The 16706-nt window shown below is 38.3% G+C and overlaps 1 protein-coding gene across 3 annotated transcripts in view; it reads right to left on the bottom strand.

The window, feature by feature from the left end:
- The window catches only part of WDR49 (WD repeat domain 49), a 124055-nt gene that overhangs the window by 75547 nt on the left and 31802 nt on the right, over positions 1 to 16706 (bottom strand). For all 3 annotated transcript variants that reach the window (XM_036017638.1, XM_036017637.1, XM_036017639.1), the window contains 2 exons: positions 4095 to 4262; positions 2262 to 2410 (listed from right to left, as the gene is read on the bottom strand). In XM_036017638.1, the coding sequence (XP_035873531.1) occupies positions 2262 to 2410; positions 4095 to 4262 (317 nt within the window). The remainder of the gene's footprint in view (positions 1 to 2261; positions 2411 to 4094; positions 4263 to 16706) is intronic.

Consider the following 16706-nt stretch of genomic DNA (forward strand, 5'->3'; position numbering starts at 1 on the left):
TGTTGTTTGTGGTGAAGACATAAAGACTGAGATTATTGTGCATTTATCAAAAAGAAATGGCGTCAGACTAATGTAAAAGCAGGCATGAACAGCTTTATTATAATGTAATGGTTTAGAAGTCAAAGCAAAAAGAAAATGATAACTGTGCCTTGGAAGAGGCCAGGTAATCTTCACAGTGATAATAACTGCACACAATCAATTCTGACTCTACAAACATTTTTTTGCTTGCTTTTAAAGTTATAAAACTTTTCAGACAACTGTGTAATGATAAAATACCTGGTATTTATTGTATGTTTATGTTTAATAGAGATTTGCTAATTTAACTAGTAAACAAATGTATTAGTTCCTCAAGAATTACTGAGGACCTACTATACGTATGCACAATAAAAAAAAAGACAGAGTCCCTAACTTCACAATTTCTGTCAGTTAGTTGACAATTACACTATTCCATATATTGTATATTTAACATGTGTTTAATTGCACTAATATTTGTGAGGTCCTGGGAAACACAAAAAAATGAATCCAACAAAAAAAATCTTTGTGGTCAATCATTCAATCTAGTAAAAGATACAATGTACATATACACCTTGAGTATACAAGTTAGGTGATCTTAAATTCAATAATGGAAATTAAAATAAAGTGCCAAAAGGTTTTAAAAAATAAAACAACTAAATTTGAGTAGGGCATCCAAAAAATATTCACTCTGAGTCCTCCTTGGTATTTGAGGTTCCCAGTGACGTGTCTTCACTTCAAGCTGTTAACAAATGACCACTGAACAAACACTGCAAGGTGCTGAGCACTGCGACACTATACAAAGTAAAGAGATCCTGACCCTGCCTAAGGAAGCTAATCACAATTTAGTACAACATGACACAAACTCTGCCAAGGGACTCACGGGTAAAATGGGAGTGCAGAGAAACACCCAGGTGTGCATGAAGGACTGCAAAAGGTCTGAAACTTTCAGAATAAATAGGACTTTGCCAAGTGATCACAGCGGAGAGGAGATTGAGGGCAGAAGGAAGAGCAGGCTGTGAATCCCTGAGACAGCACAGGAGTGTGGTGGGGCTGGAGCATTAAATGGATGGAAGAGGAAAGCAGGAAAAGGCTTTGTAGAAAGGTTCAAGCATTTTAGAACTGATATTTAGACCAAGGGCAAAGATGAGAAGTAGAAGAATTTTGCTTAATGGAGGACAGATTGAAGTCAGACGATCTGAATGCGGGGAGACATGTTAGGAAAACTTCGTACTACTTCGGGCAGAAGAAGATAAGATTTGGAATTCGAGCAGTGGCAGTTGAGAGGGAGAGGTGAGTCTGATATAAAACATATTTTGATGGTTTAACCCACAAGAATTGGCAGTTGATTGGTGAAATTTAAAGGAAAGGGAGAGGATTTATGTGACAGGTACACAGTAAAATACATTCATTTGACAGGACATAATCTCAAGCACAAGCATGAGATTAAAAACTGAAGATAAACTTCTGGCTTTTACATGTCACTTTAGAATAAAGCAAAATGTCAGATTCAGAGTTTCAGAGGTTGTGCCCAATAAGCTTATTGTCCACCCTTCTCTTCACAACCAGGTGTCTTGAAATCTGTCACGTGTGAACTGGATCTAGACATCAGGCACCATGTAAATGGAAATTTTACAGAGGGACCAATGACGAGATTCTTGGAGATGAAGTTTTCCTGAGGGGAAATAAGTAGTAAGTAACGTGGTCAGGATGCAACAGGGACTATCTAGTTCAAAGTGCCATGTTTTTCCTTTCATATTTAAAATATCCCATCAATTTCAAAGGGAATGGCTTGATATAACTTAATTGAAATGTTCTTAACGTACTTAATATTCTTCAGATCAACTTCAATTTCTTACTTATTCAGCCTCTTCAATATCAGAGCAATGATAGCTAACTGGTTGTGTCTTACCAAAGGGACATTTCTTCACCCCATTTCTGTTTGTTTTCCACTGAAGTAGTGAGCCCTTTTGAAACTCTTAAGATATGACATATCAGGACCTCAATAATAAGAATTAAATTCATGAGTACATGGTTTGAAAAAAAGTTAATGAAATACTTTGCCCTGCTACCCAGGAGAATTGTTAAGTGACTGTCGACATCATTTCCAAACATATTAGATTTCCAAAGACATAGTAGTTAGACAGTATATCTTAAAATCTAGACCAGCTCTCAGAATAATCCAGGATCAACGGTAGATTTGGATACAACTGGGGAGGCAGAACTAAATAAATGCACAATCTACTTACTTTATCTTGGGAGAAGCTGAAAAGTTGTTTTCTTGAAGCAAAAAATTGGACAGCTATCACACTGGCTGAGTGACCCCAAAGGACGCCAACCGGCTTAGAGATGACGTAGGGGTTCCAAAGACAAACTCTGTTGTTAATGCCAGCAGTTGCTAATCAGAATCAGAAGAAAAAGTTCTTTAATAACATGAATAACCCACACTCATTTTCTTTTTGAAATGAATTGATCACGTATCTGCAGATAAATGCTTTCTGAGCACTAATGTACCCTGCCTTAAAGGATGGAAAATCTTGTCTTTGCATAACAGCCCAGAGTACTAGGGCTTGAGTGCTGTCACATGAAAGAGCTGAAACCGAGGGAGCAGGGGAGAAGGGGTCTCGTGATGTGAAAGGACAACACTGTCCCATTTAGGAAGCAACCAGCTGTCCAGCCGGGAGGGGACAAAATCCTGCTTTCTAGTCCTTGTATCTCTGCTCTCCAGCCAGCACACCCTAGGAATGGATTTAATAGTCACATTCAAGTTATTCCAGGAGTAAGAAAGAACTAAAATGATATTTAAAGTTTCCAAACTAATTAAAAAGTATAAGCAAACAATTTTTCACTGCCATGTAAATAATTGAGTATTTACAAGCAAACAAGAAGTGCAAATATATTTCTGACCTGCTCTATTGAGAGAATAAGGTATTTTTGGCCATAAATCAGCTGCACTAGGCGAGCAGGTCAGGAGCAGGGAGCACAGCTCTTCCTTGGGTCTGAGCAGAAACCAGAAGAGCATCCTTTGCGGTGCCCTCATTTAGGGCTGCCTGGAGCTGAGCTTATTCACCCTTATTTTCTCAGCACTGTGCCAGATACAAAGTCGTGATAGTGGAAAGGGGTTGAAATAATCAATCAATCAATAAGCAAAGCGGTTGATATTTGAGTCCTTTCAAAGTCCGTTCACCAAACTCTCCAGCATTCTCTAATAAATCTACAACACTCCTTGAAAGTTTAACTTTGGCATATTCTTAAGTTCATAGTCAAGGTATCCTTGACCAGAGTCGTCAGCTCTTATAGCTGGGAAATTTAAAGAATTGGCCCTCTAGTGAAGAATCTATCAATACTCTTTCTATGAATAATAATTATTGAATGAGGGGTAATAAGACCCATTCTATAGATCATATGTGTTCATTCCCTTTAACTACCCTTATTAAGTTTTCAATAGTACCTCACATTTTCTACAATGCTTGAACTAATATTATATACATCACATTATTCAGCTTCCAAAATATCTATATATCACATAGTTAATGCCTGAAAACCTTTATAACTTATTCCCTCAGTGAAAATATACTCTTTTTGCATCAAAAGAAACACTCTCCTCTAACAAACTAAAGCTAGGATAATCTGAAATTTCTCAAAAATCATTAGCAGTTGTATTGTGGAAGGTGAAAACATCCTACATTTTGCAGTTCACCTGTGTGTACAAGTGTGAGGGATGAGGAGCAAGGAAATGATGTATTTGGGGGTCAAGCTTTTGGTGGTGTTAGGACGATGGTAGAATGGCAGACGCAGCACATGCTGTCTTATTTCTATATATCATTTTATTACTTTACCAATGCAAATAAAAACACAAATTAAAGCATTGGCTCACTTTGCCGTATTTGCACCCCAGTGTGGCTCATGTATACCGCACATCATAATGCATCATTATCAGGCATTCTCAGGAAATAAAACGTAAGTTTCTCAAGTTGGTCTCTCTGGCAATAAAGCAACAAGGTGGAGAGCCTTTGTGCATACAAATAGGCATCCAGGCTCATTATGAGGCCTTCATAGTTATCATGATTTATTTTACATACCAATTAAATTGAGCTGAGAGTGATAATCAAAAGCATGAATGCCCTGGGCAATGTTGAAGGATGTCATTTGAAGATGCTTTTTGGATTTCTCCCTCCAGGCCAGCACCACAGTATTTGTATTGTTGGTTGTGCTGGAAATAATAGCATCTAAAGACGCATTGTAGGTAACTGAGTTGAAAAAAAAATAAAAGGAAAATAACCTTTAACTGATTTCTCACAAGACATGATCAAAATAGAACCATTTTAATATGTAAAGATAAAAATTAAACTCAGATTATGATAACACAAGCCGCCACTTAAAAAAAAAAAACCTCTTGCTCACCCCTCCCCCAACCTGCCATTAAAGAACTTACCATGGAAAGTTATAACAAAGTCCACATTTGAACTTTTATCCAATGTAAGCCTACCTTGAATTTATTTCTTAACTGGAACACATGGCAGGAAAAATGTTAATCACTATGATTGCATGTGATTCTGGAGATCTAAATGAGTAATTGGCCAAATTCCTGGGTTCCTCCTTCTGGGTCTGAAGCAGGCACACAAGAGCTTAGCGGCATCTGCTGCTTTCAGAGATTTAGCTCCTGTGCAAACCTGGGTGTATGTAAGTCATGCCTGGTCTAGAATGTTTGAGAGTGCAATGGCCAGGACTCAATGCCCTGCCAAGACTCACAGTCACAGCTATAGACTTAGGTAAAATGGCTGTTCCTACGTTCTTGATGACCCAGAACCAGATGAGGAGGAGCAAAACTCTATTTCCCAAGTAAGGAAAGTGAGGACTCATTTGTTGGGAGAAGCCTTCCATTCTTTCAGGCTCAGGCTCCAGAGGCAAAGGACTGTAGCTGGTCTTTCCCCAACTTCCAACCATTGCTGTCTTCCATGGTTAGGTGGAAGTTCTCCAGTACATTTTGCTCAATGATTTGTGTCCAGAGGTGAAGGATTTCTGGTTTGGCCTCAAAATCAAGTGCCTGGCTCACACGGAGAAGGATGTTGTAACTTTGCATAGCTTAAAGAGAGTTGCATTAATAGAATGGCCCTTAGAAATAGTTAAGATCTGAATACCCATAGACTCAAGAGTGACACAGTTTGACAAGAACTCTCAATATATCACTAGAATTCTCACACTCCTTTTGAAACTAACCACTCACTCCCTTTGTTCTAGACTGTCTTTTCAAGGATGCTGGCATAGGAAATAACTTTGGGATGCAGAGGTCTCTCGCTTTGCAGCAAAATGCAGACAAACTTGCTACACAGAATAAGAAAAATGATGTCTCCCCCCTAGACTGAAAGGCAAACGTGCATCCGGTCTGGTTTAAAGATTCAGATTCTCTAACCTTGGGGTTCTTTGTCACACAAGTCACAGCACGTGCAAGCATTCACCTGGGGCCGTCACTTGGTCCCTGTGGGACTTACAGGCCAGGGGACTAACGTGAATGGGCTCCTGCCCGAGCTGCTGCTGTGCTGTGAGCAATGAAGTCCTTCCTCTCTAATACAGGAGCCTCAGGTCCTCCATCATTCTAGGACTTTGGCCTCTAAAGTTCTCTCTTCTTATAAGGACAATAGGTGTATTGACTTAGGAGTCCACATTACTCCGGCATGACCACATCTTATATAATTTCACCTACAAGGAGACTGTTTCTAAATGTGGTTACGTTTTAAGGTCGCAGGGGTCAGGGCTTCAACATATCTTTTGGGGGGGTCATTATACAACCCGTAAGTCTACCTTTTATGTAAAAAATGAAGGGACTCTTTAAAAAATATGCATGTGTCTGCTTAGTTGTGCAAAATGAAAGGGTGACAAAAGAACCAAGAAGCCAAACAAGTGACAGGAAGTTGAGGGCAGAAAGACACTACCACCCCTCGGCTGACGGCTGACGGCAGGCTCGCCCCTAACAAAGAGCCCAGGGTAAGCACACGAAGGGAGGCCCACATACCGTGTATCTAAGTATTTAGAAGGCAAAAGTCAAGTGACAAATTATAATACCAAAACATTTTATCCTTCTACCTTACAAATACTTTTATAATGACATAATGTTCAGATCTATGTAAAGTTATTTTTTGTACCAGTAGAAGTCGTCAAAATAAGAAAAATTTCTCCAAGTAAGCACCATAGTGTTGGTTTTCTATTGTTGGTTGTATTGGGCATGGCAACCTAATATATAAATATAAATATAAATATAAATGCACATACATACACACACATCCATATATATATATGTATATATATGCATATATACATTTCCAAATAATTATTTGGAAATAAAGGCTAGGAAATTTTGAGAGGCAGGAGAGCTTGGTACATTTCTTTTCCCCTAGGCTATTCAATTGGGTTAACAACAGCTAGAATTTATTGATTTAAGAGCCTATATTGACATTTGTGAATAGCTTAATTTAACATAATTCTTATTTTTCTCACTATGAAATATATGGCTTAACATAGCCAATTTAAGACTAAATTAATGAGATTGAGAATATCCAGTGTGTCATCTGTAGATATCCTGTCTCAAAATATGGTACCCCATCTTCAAAGATTTATTGGGCATCTACTATGTGCCTAGGTGAGATTAATAAGAAGAAAAATAGATACAGCCTGGATGCCCCCCAACTTGGAATGAAAAATGTATATCAAACAACTAGAAGAAACTTTAGCACATAATAAATGGTGGATTGAGTGGTACAGAAAGTCTAATAGATATTCAAAGAAGAACAAAACACTGTGGGCTTCAGGATTTAGAAGATATTTGGTGAGTGTCAACAAAAAGATATTATTTCAATAGACAAGAACGGGTGATAAAACATGTGTGTGGGAAACAAGGTAGACTCCAGAATTTAGAGCTGAAAGAGGACTAATCTACTTTACAGCCAAGCAGAGACCCACACGAGTTCAAAGATTTGGCCAGTCAGCAACTGATTGTTGTCAGATTGTGGAATTCTGACTCTGACTCAGTACAATTCAATGTCACATGCGTTTGGCAGAGCTAGACTGCAAATTCAGAATACAGGGCATGATCTCTTGACCAGGGGAGGAGGGCTCCTCAAATTTCAATATGTGTGGGAGTCACCTGAGATCAGACTGCTGTAAATGCAATAGTCATTCAATGCATCATTATGCAATGAACTAGGGTTCTCATTTCTACCAGACCCCCATTTGTTGCTGCTGATGTTTGCTGAACACCACACTTTAGGTGACAAGCATTAGAATATGTTCTATAGAGTGTCACCATTACTTTATACTCCAGGGAATTGTTCCAGAGGTCTTAAAATTTAGGAGGTCAAATATCCCTTTGGAAATCTAATGAAAGCAATATACCATCTCCACCAGAAAGATATATACGTGCACAAAATTGTGAGTAAAACACCAAGATTTCAAGAGCCTCTCTACCTTCACTCACAAAGCCCAACCATGACAGATCTGAAGAACTCAGGTGATGATCCTCCAGCTACAAGGTAATTTTGGATTTTAAAACACTTCACTGGCTTTCTCAAGTGATTCTTAAAAATTTTTACCCTTTGTTCTCATCAATGCTTATTTTGGGCTCCATTTTTTTTAGCTCCTTTTTCTTTAAAGTGTATGAGTTTAACTGATCTTTGATGCTGGGTTTCTCCTAAGCAATGACAGAGCACAATTTCTAAGAGAGAAAGGGAAGGCTGGAACGATGCAAAGGAGACTTTGAGCAAGGGGACTAGTAATTCACTGTGAAGTATGTCATGAAACACAGAGCACTGCCAAAGGCCAAAATGGTCTATCTCTCCACTCTGCCCAGAATTTGCCTGGATAGTATGATTTTTCGCTCATCTCCCATTATAACCTCCCTCAACCTATGAATTACCTTCAGTAATTATTAGGATAGTTTACTGTATCTCTCTCATGTACTAGGCATCATGCCAGGTGTTTTACTGCAATCATCTTCAGCAGGTAGATTACTGATGAGGTAACAGGCAGTCCCAAGCCAATTCACCCAAGGGCAGGTAGCCAAATGGAGGTGGAAATGAGACTGAACCCACCGCTGTTTGGTTGTGAACTGTTTTTCATTACTGCATCATTCTTTTCCACTAAGCCACACTGCTGCATGTATGCAGATCTGTATACAGATCTTGCTATATCTGGTAATAGCCTTCCCTTTCCTGATCTCTTCAATTTTCTATTGCCACTTACTGTCTAGAAACAGTATTTTATGTCTTCCTTGTTCTCTCTCCATCCTTTTCTCTCATCTACTGTCTTTCCTTCTAACAAAGAAAAAGAAAAAGAATAGAGGGTGAGAGAAAGAAAAAAAAGGAAAGAAGGGAGTGAGGGAGGGAGGGAGGGAGGGCAGGGCCCAAGAAGTGACCAGTTCCTATAAAGGTGAGTCCTTTGAAGCATCAATTTTAGGGTCATAAAGTTGGTATTTCTGGGACCAGTTTTATGACCAGCTAAATATTTAGTTGGTCCCTGACTACCTGCTATACCACTATTGCTACTTTACCAGAAATACCAACAGTGTAAAACCTAATGACAATTGTTCTCATTAGAAAACAACCTCACTGAAAATATTCCCTTTGTTTACAGAAAACACTAAGGGGTAATTACAACCTGGCTCCGTGAAGCAATACTATAAGACCTAAAGTATGTAACACAGACTATAATTACATTCTCAAATTCATAAAACTTCCATATCATTGTAGCATAATCAAAGTTATTTCTACCCAGAAAATTACTTTGTCACATGTTCCCACATTATAGCCAAGTATCATCTTCAGTTTTGAGGCTATAAAGAAAGATGCATTAAAAAGGATAGCTGGAAGAGTACTCAACGTACAGCTGGAAGATTTGAATCTGCAGGTTACCAAGTGACATTTAGGGACCTGTATGTACTGTTACATATTGAAGGCTCAACAATTCACACATTATTTCTAAAGCAAGATAGAACTTGTTTCTGATTAAAATGCCAGAACTCCTGAGAATGCCTGAGTAAAAGGTGAGAGTAAAGCTATTTCCTTAATATCAAATTATCTGACAGATAAAAGTTTTTCTTCTGCTTAAAGGTAGTAAAGGAAATGATAGGTTATGACATTTTTAAATATCAAGCTAGAGAATGGGATGAGCTGATAAAATAAATTATTTGTTTTTAGTATTCTTGGTGAGTTTGAGAATTGGTAGAGAAAAAACTTTTAAATTTCTGTTAAAAAAACCCAGAAACATACTCCTAGATATAGAGAACTAACATTTTGATAGTGCCAGATGGGATGGGAGATGGGAGGATGGTGAAAAAGGTGAAGAGATTTCAGCACAAATTGGTTGTTACTATAACATAGGAAATATGGTCACTACTATTCTAATAACTATGTGTGGTATCAGGTGGGTATGAGATTTATTGGGATGATTATTTACTTATATAATGTCTAATCATTGGAGTGTACACCTAACACTAGTATAATTTTGTATGTCAACTGTAATTGGAAAAAAATAAAAAATTATTTTAAAAAAGACAATACACCAAAAGAAGCACGAGTTATAAAAGATAGATAGATATGACATTAAAATTAAAAAATGTGTTCTCATGAAAAAACACCATAAGACAAAATGAAAAACAAGACTCACACTGGGAGAAAATATTTTTAACAGAGATAACTGACTAAAAAAATTACTAACTGTAATATAGAAAGGACTACAAATCAATATGAAAAAGAAAAACAATCCAACAGAAAAATAGGCCAAGTAATTCACAGAAATCGAATCCTAAGTAGCCAATAAACTCGTGAAAAGACGTTTTATCCTCACCAGCAATTGGGAGAATACAAGTTAAAACCATAGTTGATGAGTGTAGTTCCCACTCATCAGATGGGCAAACTTTAAACATGAGCATAGTAATACCAAGGTTGGCAAGGACATGGCCAACCAGGATCCTTTATGCCCTGCTGGTGAGAATATAAGCTGATGTAAATAGTTTGGAGAACAATCTGGCAGCAGATGGCAAAGCTGTGGCAGCCCTGGCAGTTCAAAGGTAGGTAAACCCAAACCCACAACTCAGCAGTTTCACTCCTGAGCATGTGAGCTGAAAAGACACCACATATATGCACACAAAGTGTGTAAGGAATGTTCTAAAAGCATGATTTATAGAGGCAAAAAGAAAGAAGGGGTCTCCCTGCGTGTCCATCCACAGGAGACCAAATAAAGGGTGGAAAAGTCTACAGCCTGTGATATAATGGGGGAAGCCATTTAAGTCAAAACAGATTCATCTCACAATACGGACTGATACAAACTACAGGAGAATATACACAGGATGATACATTTATATACGGTTTAAAAGCATACAAAATGATATTACATAGTACTTACTAATAAAACTCGTATGGTGAAAATAAAAGAAACACATGAAAAATAAGTTTGTTACGTAATATTTTGAGGGAGAAAAAGACAACTTGATTGTGCCTGTTATTAGGATGTTAACTTTCTCTTTTTTTCAAGATTTTATTTGTTTATTTTTAGAGAGGGAAGGGAAGGAGAAAGAGAGAGAGAGAAACATCAATGTGCAGTTGCTGGGGGTCATGGCCTGCAAACCAGGCATGTACCCTGACTGGGAATCGAACCTGCGACACTTTGGTTAGCAGCCCACGCTCAATCCACTGAGCTACGCCAGCCAGGGCTAGGATGTTAACTTTCAACTTGTCTGTTTTCCTACTGTTCAGTCATTTTTACAAAGGCGCTGCAGAAACCTGCTATCAGTCCTCACCTTCAGGTGTGTCAAAATGACCCAGTGTAATAGCAATTAGGTAATGTGGGAAAAGTGACCTAAAAATGAAAAATTATACCTATGCTATTAGGTGCACTTAGAGTAAGCTCAACGAAGACCACTTTATATCATTTGCCCATAGGAACATCTGTAGCAGGGTAAAAACTGGGCCATTTCTAACTAGGAATTATTACCATTTTTTCCAGGCTTTTACTTTATGGTTCATGTGACTAAGGAAAACACCCTGCCTTGAACTCCCTTTGATGTTCTTTTACTTGAGGGAGTTTATTTTCAGTCGCATTTCTTATTCTGAAGTTCCATTATCTGAGATCACCACAGGACTCTCTATGTTCTGAGCAACTACCATTTGAAAGAGGGAAGATAGGAACAACTCTATCTACTCCATTTGAAAAAGTTAAAATGCATTGTCCTGGCCAACATGGCTCAGTGGGTTGGAGCGCTGTCCTGTGGCCAAAGGGCTGCACGTTCAATTCTGGTCAGAACACGTGCTTGGGTTGCGGGTTCCATCCCCGGTCCAGGTGCTTTTGGCAGGCAACCAATCCATGCTTCTGTCTCAAATCAATGTTTCCCTCTCTCCCTTCTCTCTCTCTAAAAGCAATGAAAAAAATTAAAATGTCCTCAGGTGAAGATAAACATTTTTAAATTTTTAAAAAATAAAAATGCATCTAATTCAGGACTGCTAAGTCATTTTTTTAAAAAATGCAATTAATTTAATGACTTTTCAAAATGCGGCTTAGACCCACGTTCATGATATAAATGGACCTTACCCTTCCATCAGGCTACAGAACAAGCTGCAGGCAGAGACCTCTTCCTTCAAACCTGGGCAGCCAGCTTACACCTTGTTTCAGCTGCTTTCAACACAGTGAGGGGACTGGCAGGAGAGGCGAGAGTTCTAGCAAACTCAGTGGGGCACCGCACTTTTGTCCAGAGGACTGCTTTAGACACAGGAAGTGGAGCAACGCACAAGCAGGACGCTAAATCTGGCTCCTCTTCCAAACCCAGGCCCTATCAATTACGAAGTCCCCCTGAGGAAACAACCTGGCATCGGCATCCTAAATTCTCGGGCAGAGCTCTGTTAATTAGCACAGCGATTAGTGGTGCTGTTATCAGTTCTGCTTTGTACCTTCTCCTGGCTGTGGTCAAACAAAGAGGGCAGAACACATTTCAATGTAATGAAAAATCAATAGTTTTTATGGCTGGTGATTGGGTGCTCACTCATTCAATAGGTGCACCTCCATTCTGTGGTTTCCAAAGATATTGTCTCTGTGAGAAGCAATTATTTGGGACCAAAACCAGGAACATTCTTGAGATTTAAGGCATTTATATGTCTTGGCACTCTTGCCTGAAATCTCTGCGCTTACTCTGTAAAGCATTTCGGAATGTAATTATTTTTCCATTAAAATATGACACAGAACCTTTCAGACCAGATGAAAACATTTTCTCCTTCAAAGTGTTAAATAAGAAATCTGAACCTTATCTTAAAGCAGTAAGCTAATATCCATGACGGAAGCTGAGATTTTCCTTTGAAATTTCAGTTTTACAGCTATTTTATTCTTAGCTTCAATGAGACATTATTGTCACACATGCTCATATATTTCTTTCTTTTCTCAATTTTATATTTTCTCCTCACACTGAGAAGAAAATCAGCAAGAATGTGTCTTGAGGAGTTCTAAGAATATCAATTCACGTTGCTGGGGTAAAAAGAATGTCAAATGAAAGCAGCCCTTGGTTGCTTGCTCCTGATAGAGGAAGTCACGCCCACCAAGGGGCGCAGTCACCCGAAGCCCTCTGTTCCATATTTGACTCAGCCTCCACTCCTCCTCCCTGTCAGCTCATTTCACCCTCCCTCCCTTCTTAGATTGAAATAACTGAGCTGCAAACAAGCAAACAAAAAGTTTTTATGTACTTTAGGTTGCTAAACCTGAGAAATGGTACTCATTAATTGGTTAGGAACGAAGTAGGCTTCCCCTTTAGAAGTGCTTGAGCTTCAAATCTAAAACTTGAAAGAAGAGGAAATCTTATACAGACACTTCACCTTTCTGTACTCCTTACTTTCTCCATTTTGAGTTTTCTTCTCTTCTCCTCTCCTAAATTTCCCCAACACCCATCCATGCAGAATTAAACCACACATTGTTTGTAAATATGTATTTCTCACCTAACCATTTTCTTTTAACCATAAATAACCCTCTAATTTTAAGAAGCATTCTACAAATATACTTAGAAAGATTTTATATAGTTTCTCTCTTTTGAAATAGATTTCAATAACATTTACCCTATGTCTTAGAGCATTTGAGTTGCTATAACCAAATACACAGACTGAGTGTGATAAACAACAAATGTGTGTTTCCCACAGTTCTGGAGTCTGGGAAGATCAAGGCACTGACAGATTCGATGTTGGTCAGGGCTCATTTTCTGGTTCATAATGGCCTACTTCTTGCTGCCCCCTCACATGAAGAAAAGGTGAGAGAGCTCTCTGAGGTTGATTTTATGAGAACAGTAATCCCATTCATAAGAGCTACACCTTCATGAGCTAACCTCATGAACTACCTCCCAAAGGCACCACCTCCTAATACTATTACTTTGGTGAGGGAGTGGGGTCAGGATTTCAACATATGAATTTAGAGAGGACACAAAAAATCTGGTCCATAATAATTTGCCTCTGTACTGCCCCCAAATTCATGCCCTTCTTGAATGTAAAGTACATCCCAACAGTCCTAAATGGGTTCTCATTACAGCATCAACTCTAAAGTCTAAATTCAAGTCTCATCTAAACAGCCTCTAAATCTGATATGACTAAGATTCAGGATACAGTTCACCCTGAGGCAAATTCTTCTCCAAACTATGAGCTTGTATAACCAAACAAGTTATGTGTTTTCAAAATATATGTTGGAAGGGCATTTAATAGGAACTCTTATTCTGAAAAGAGAAACAGGAAAGAAGAAAGGAGTAATAGGTCCCCAGTAAATAGCCTAACAAAGAAAACTCAAACTTTACGGCTCACAGCTCCTCTTGGGCTTGATGCTCTGTCTTTCAGACACATTGGAATAGCAGTGTCACCCCCATGGGCACTGTCCCTGCTGTGGCAGTGACCCACCCATGCTGGAGCTCTCTGAGGAGGCCCCTCTCATATAATGGCTTCACGGGCTGTATTCTGTACCATAGGTATCTGCAGCTGCCCCCCCTCCCCCCTTCACTAAAGCACTAGGTGGGGTATCCCAGCCCACCTGAACCAAAGAGGTGGCCATAGCCTTTGAAACTTCTCTGCACTATCCCAGAAGAAAAGATCCAGTATCTTGAAGGCATAGAAATAGAATCTAACTAAATTAAAGCATAGTGATTAAAGAAAAAGACTGAATAAAAAATTTTAAAGCCTCCATAACTTGTAGAAAAATGTCAAGCATCTAACATACACATAATGGAAAACCCAGTAGGGACAAATAGAAGAAGGTTAGACAAAATGAACTGGAAAAAATAACGTAAGAAAAACTTTCCAACTTAATGAAAATTATAGATCTACATATCCAAAAATCTCAATGAAGAGCAAGCAGAATAAACACACACACACACACACACACACATCCCTCACCCCCAAGAAAAGTAAGGCACATCACAATCAAATTGCTTAAAATCAGTGAGAAAGGAAAAATCACATAAAACTGTACATTATACATTAGAGGGGATGCTAAGGAGAAAAAAGGCCAGACTCCCCTCTCTAAGATTTTCCTAGTTTTGGATTTATATATAATTGTGATTTGCATGTGAGACATCCACATTTATCTGTGCGATTGAGAAGGTTGACAGACAAGACCCAAATTCTGACATGGGTACAGAAATGTATAGGACTGGTTCACAGATTGAGCAGCATCTGAAAGCCAGATTTTAAAGAACTAGCCCAGGAGAAAAGCCAAATCGAGAACCTTGCAAATCATGCATGGAAGAATTCATCTGAATTAAATGGAGAAAGAGGCAAAATAAGGAGCTTGAAAAAGGTGAAGGAAGTTTCAGAAACAACAGGGGCAGGAAGTAATCTTCTTTGAGGGCAGATCTGGAATATCACAGAATAAAAGATCCTTCAAAGGTAGTCAACATCAAGAAAGCAAGCTAGGCAGGGACTGACTACTGGGCCCAGTTGGGCACCTGTGATCTGCAAGTAGAACATTCCCCACCTGGAGATGGAAGTCTTTGTAGGACATTCTAAAATGGCTCATCATGCCATGTTTTCAGACCTCAAATCCTGAAGATACCTGTTTCAGAAGGTGGCTTGTTTCTCTCTTACTTTATCATTCCTATTTTCTCATGATCAGAAGACTTCTAACTGGCCAGTCTGAGAGCAGTTTCCTTCATTGTCCTCCAACTTATCCTGGACAGAACTACCAAAGAACCTTCCCTAAACACTGTCTGCATCAGGTCTGTCCAAATTTCCTCAAAAGATTTTAATGCTTTACTGTTTCATTTTCTATCAAATGCGAATTGACCTGGTTGCCAAGGTCATCCCACATATGTCCTTACTAGATCTATTTATTGTTATTTCTTTAATATTCAGTCTCTTATCTATTCAGGTCCATATCTTGCTCCATCATTATTATGCCTGCGGGTCTACCTTTACTCGTGCTCACCATGCTCTCTCTTCTTCCCTCCACCTATCCATCTTTCAGGTACCACTACCCGCCCTTGAAGCTTTTGCTCATGGCTTTTCCAGCTGAAGAATTAGCATAGGAATCAAAGCCTTGTTTATGTGATTTAGTAGTTAATTTTTCATACCATAGTACAATGTTCTAATACATTATTTTATATTAGTCTTTAATTTTTAGTTGTGTGTTAAGTTAGGTTTAAGCCTATAATTAATCTTTGTTCCATAGTCTCTAATGCCTAAGACAGTTTCAAAGTATATAAGTGATAAATAATTATTGATTGATTGATGCACCAAGTTCATAATTTAAATAAACTGGCCAAAGTAAATCTTCTCAGTTATTCTTATAAAGATTCCCTATTTAGTTACAATGAATTTTGATTCCAAAAACTAAAAAAAAATTAATCCAAGTTAGCTAGCAAAGATCCTTAATAATTTTTACATATAAAACTTTCTGTAGTCAATTCCTAATTGCAGTGATTTAGAGGCTAAACTCCAAAGTTAGATGCCTTGGTTTATAAACACAAATCTCTGCTCTTGATACTACACTAAGTCCCAATGTCCTCTTGTCAGTTGACAAGAAAGTCACAGATCAGTCAGAATGGTAAGTCAGAAACGTGATGAGCAATGAATTCACATGCACCAAAAGAAAAGCCCTTGTCCTTCAACTTAACAGACAAATGCTCTTTAACAGTTTACTTCACCAGCAGGGTTGGTTCTGAGAGGTTTAAATGATATTGTGCCAGGGTCTACAGTGAGAATTCTTCCTTCTTTCCCTGAGCATAAAAAGTATTTAAACATCACTCATGTTCATAAAAAACAATTTCAGTTTTAAAACATTACTTGTTACATTCTCAACCTTTTCAAAAACAGATTTGTATTAGCTACTTCTCTGTATTTATCCATATTACTATAAGGTTATGGAAGTGGAATAATACACTAAAATGCAGGAAACCTACTTCAAGTAGACTTCGAGAATTATGGCTTTATTAACATAGTCTATCTGGTCTTCGGTTTACATATGAAAGTATCATGCTTATTTGGAAGCATTTTCAATAGCTCTCTAGAGTTTCTAGCACTGTGATTTTTGTTCTCATGTTATGAAATGTAACACATAATTTTGTGCCTGTCAGGCATAGTAATGGCCAAAAAATATCATTTTTTATTTTCCCCACTATTAATATCATGCCAGAATGAAAGAATCATTAGAAGGTACCAAAGACATGGTATGATTTATACTGAAGGAAAAAATGC

This window comes from Phyllostomus discolor, chromosome 2, assembly GCF_004126475.2.
Source record: "Phyllostomus discolor isolate MPI-MPIP mPhyDis1 chromosome 2, mPhyDis1.pri.v3, whole genome shotgun sequence".
NCBI lineage: Eukaryota > Metazoa > Chordata > Mammalia > Chiroptera > Phyllostomidae > Phyllostomus > Phyllostomus discolor.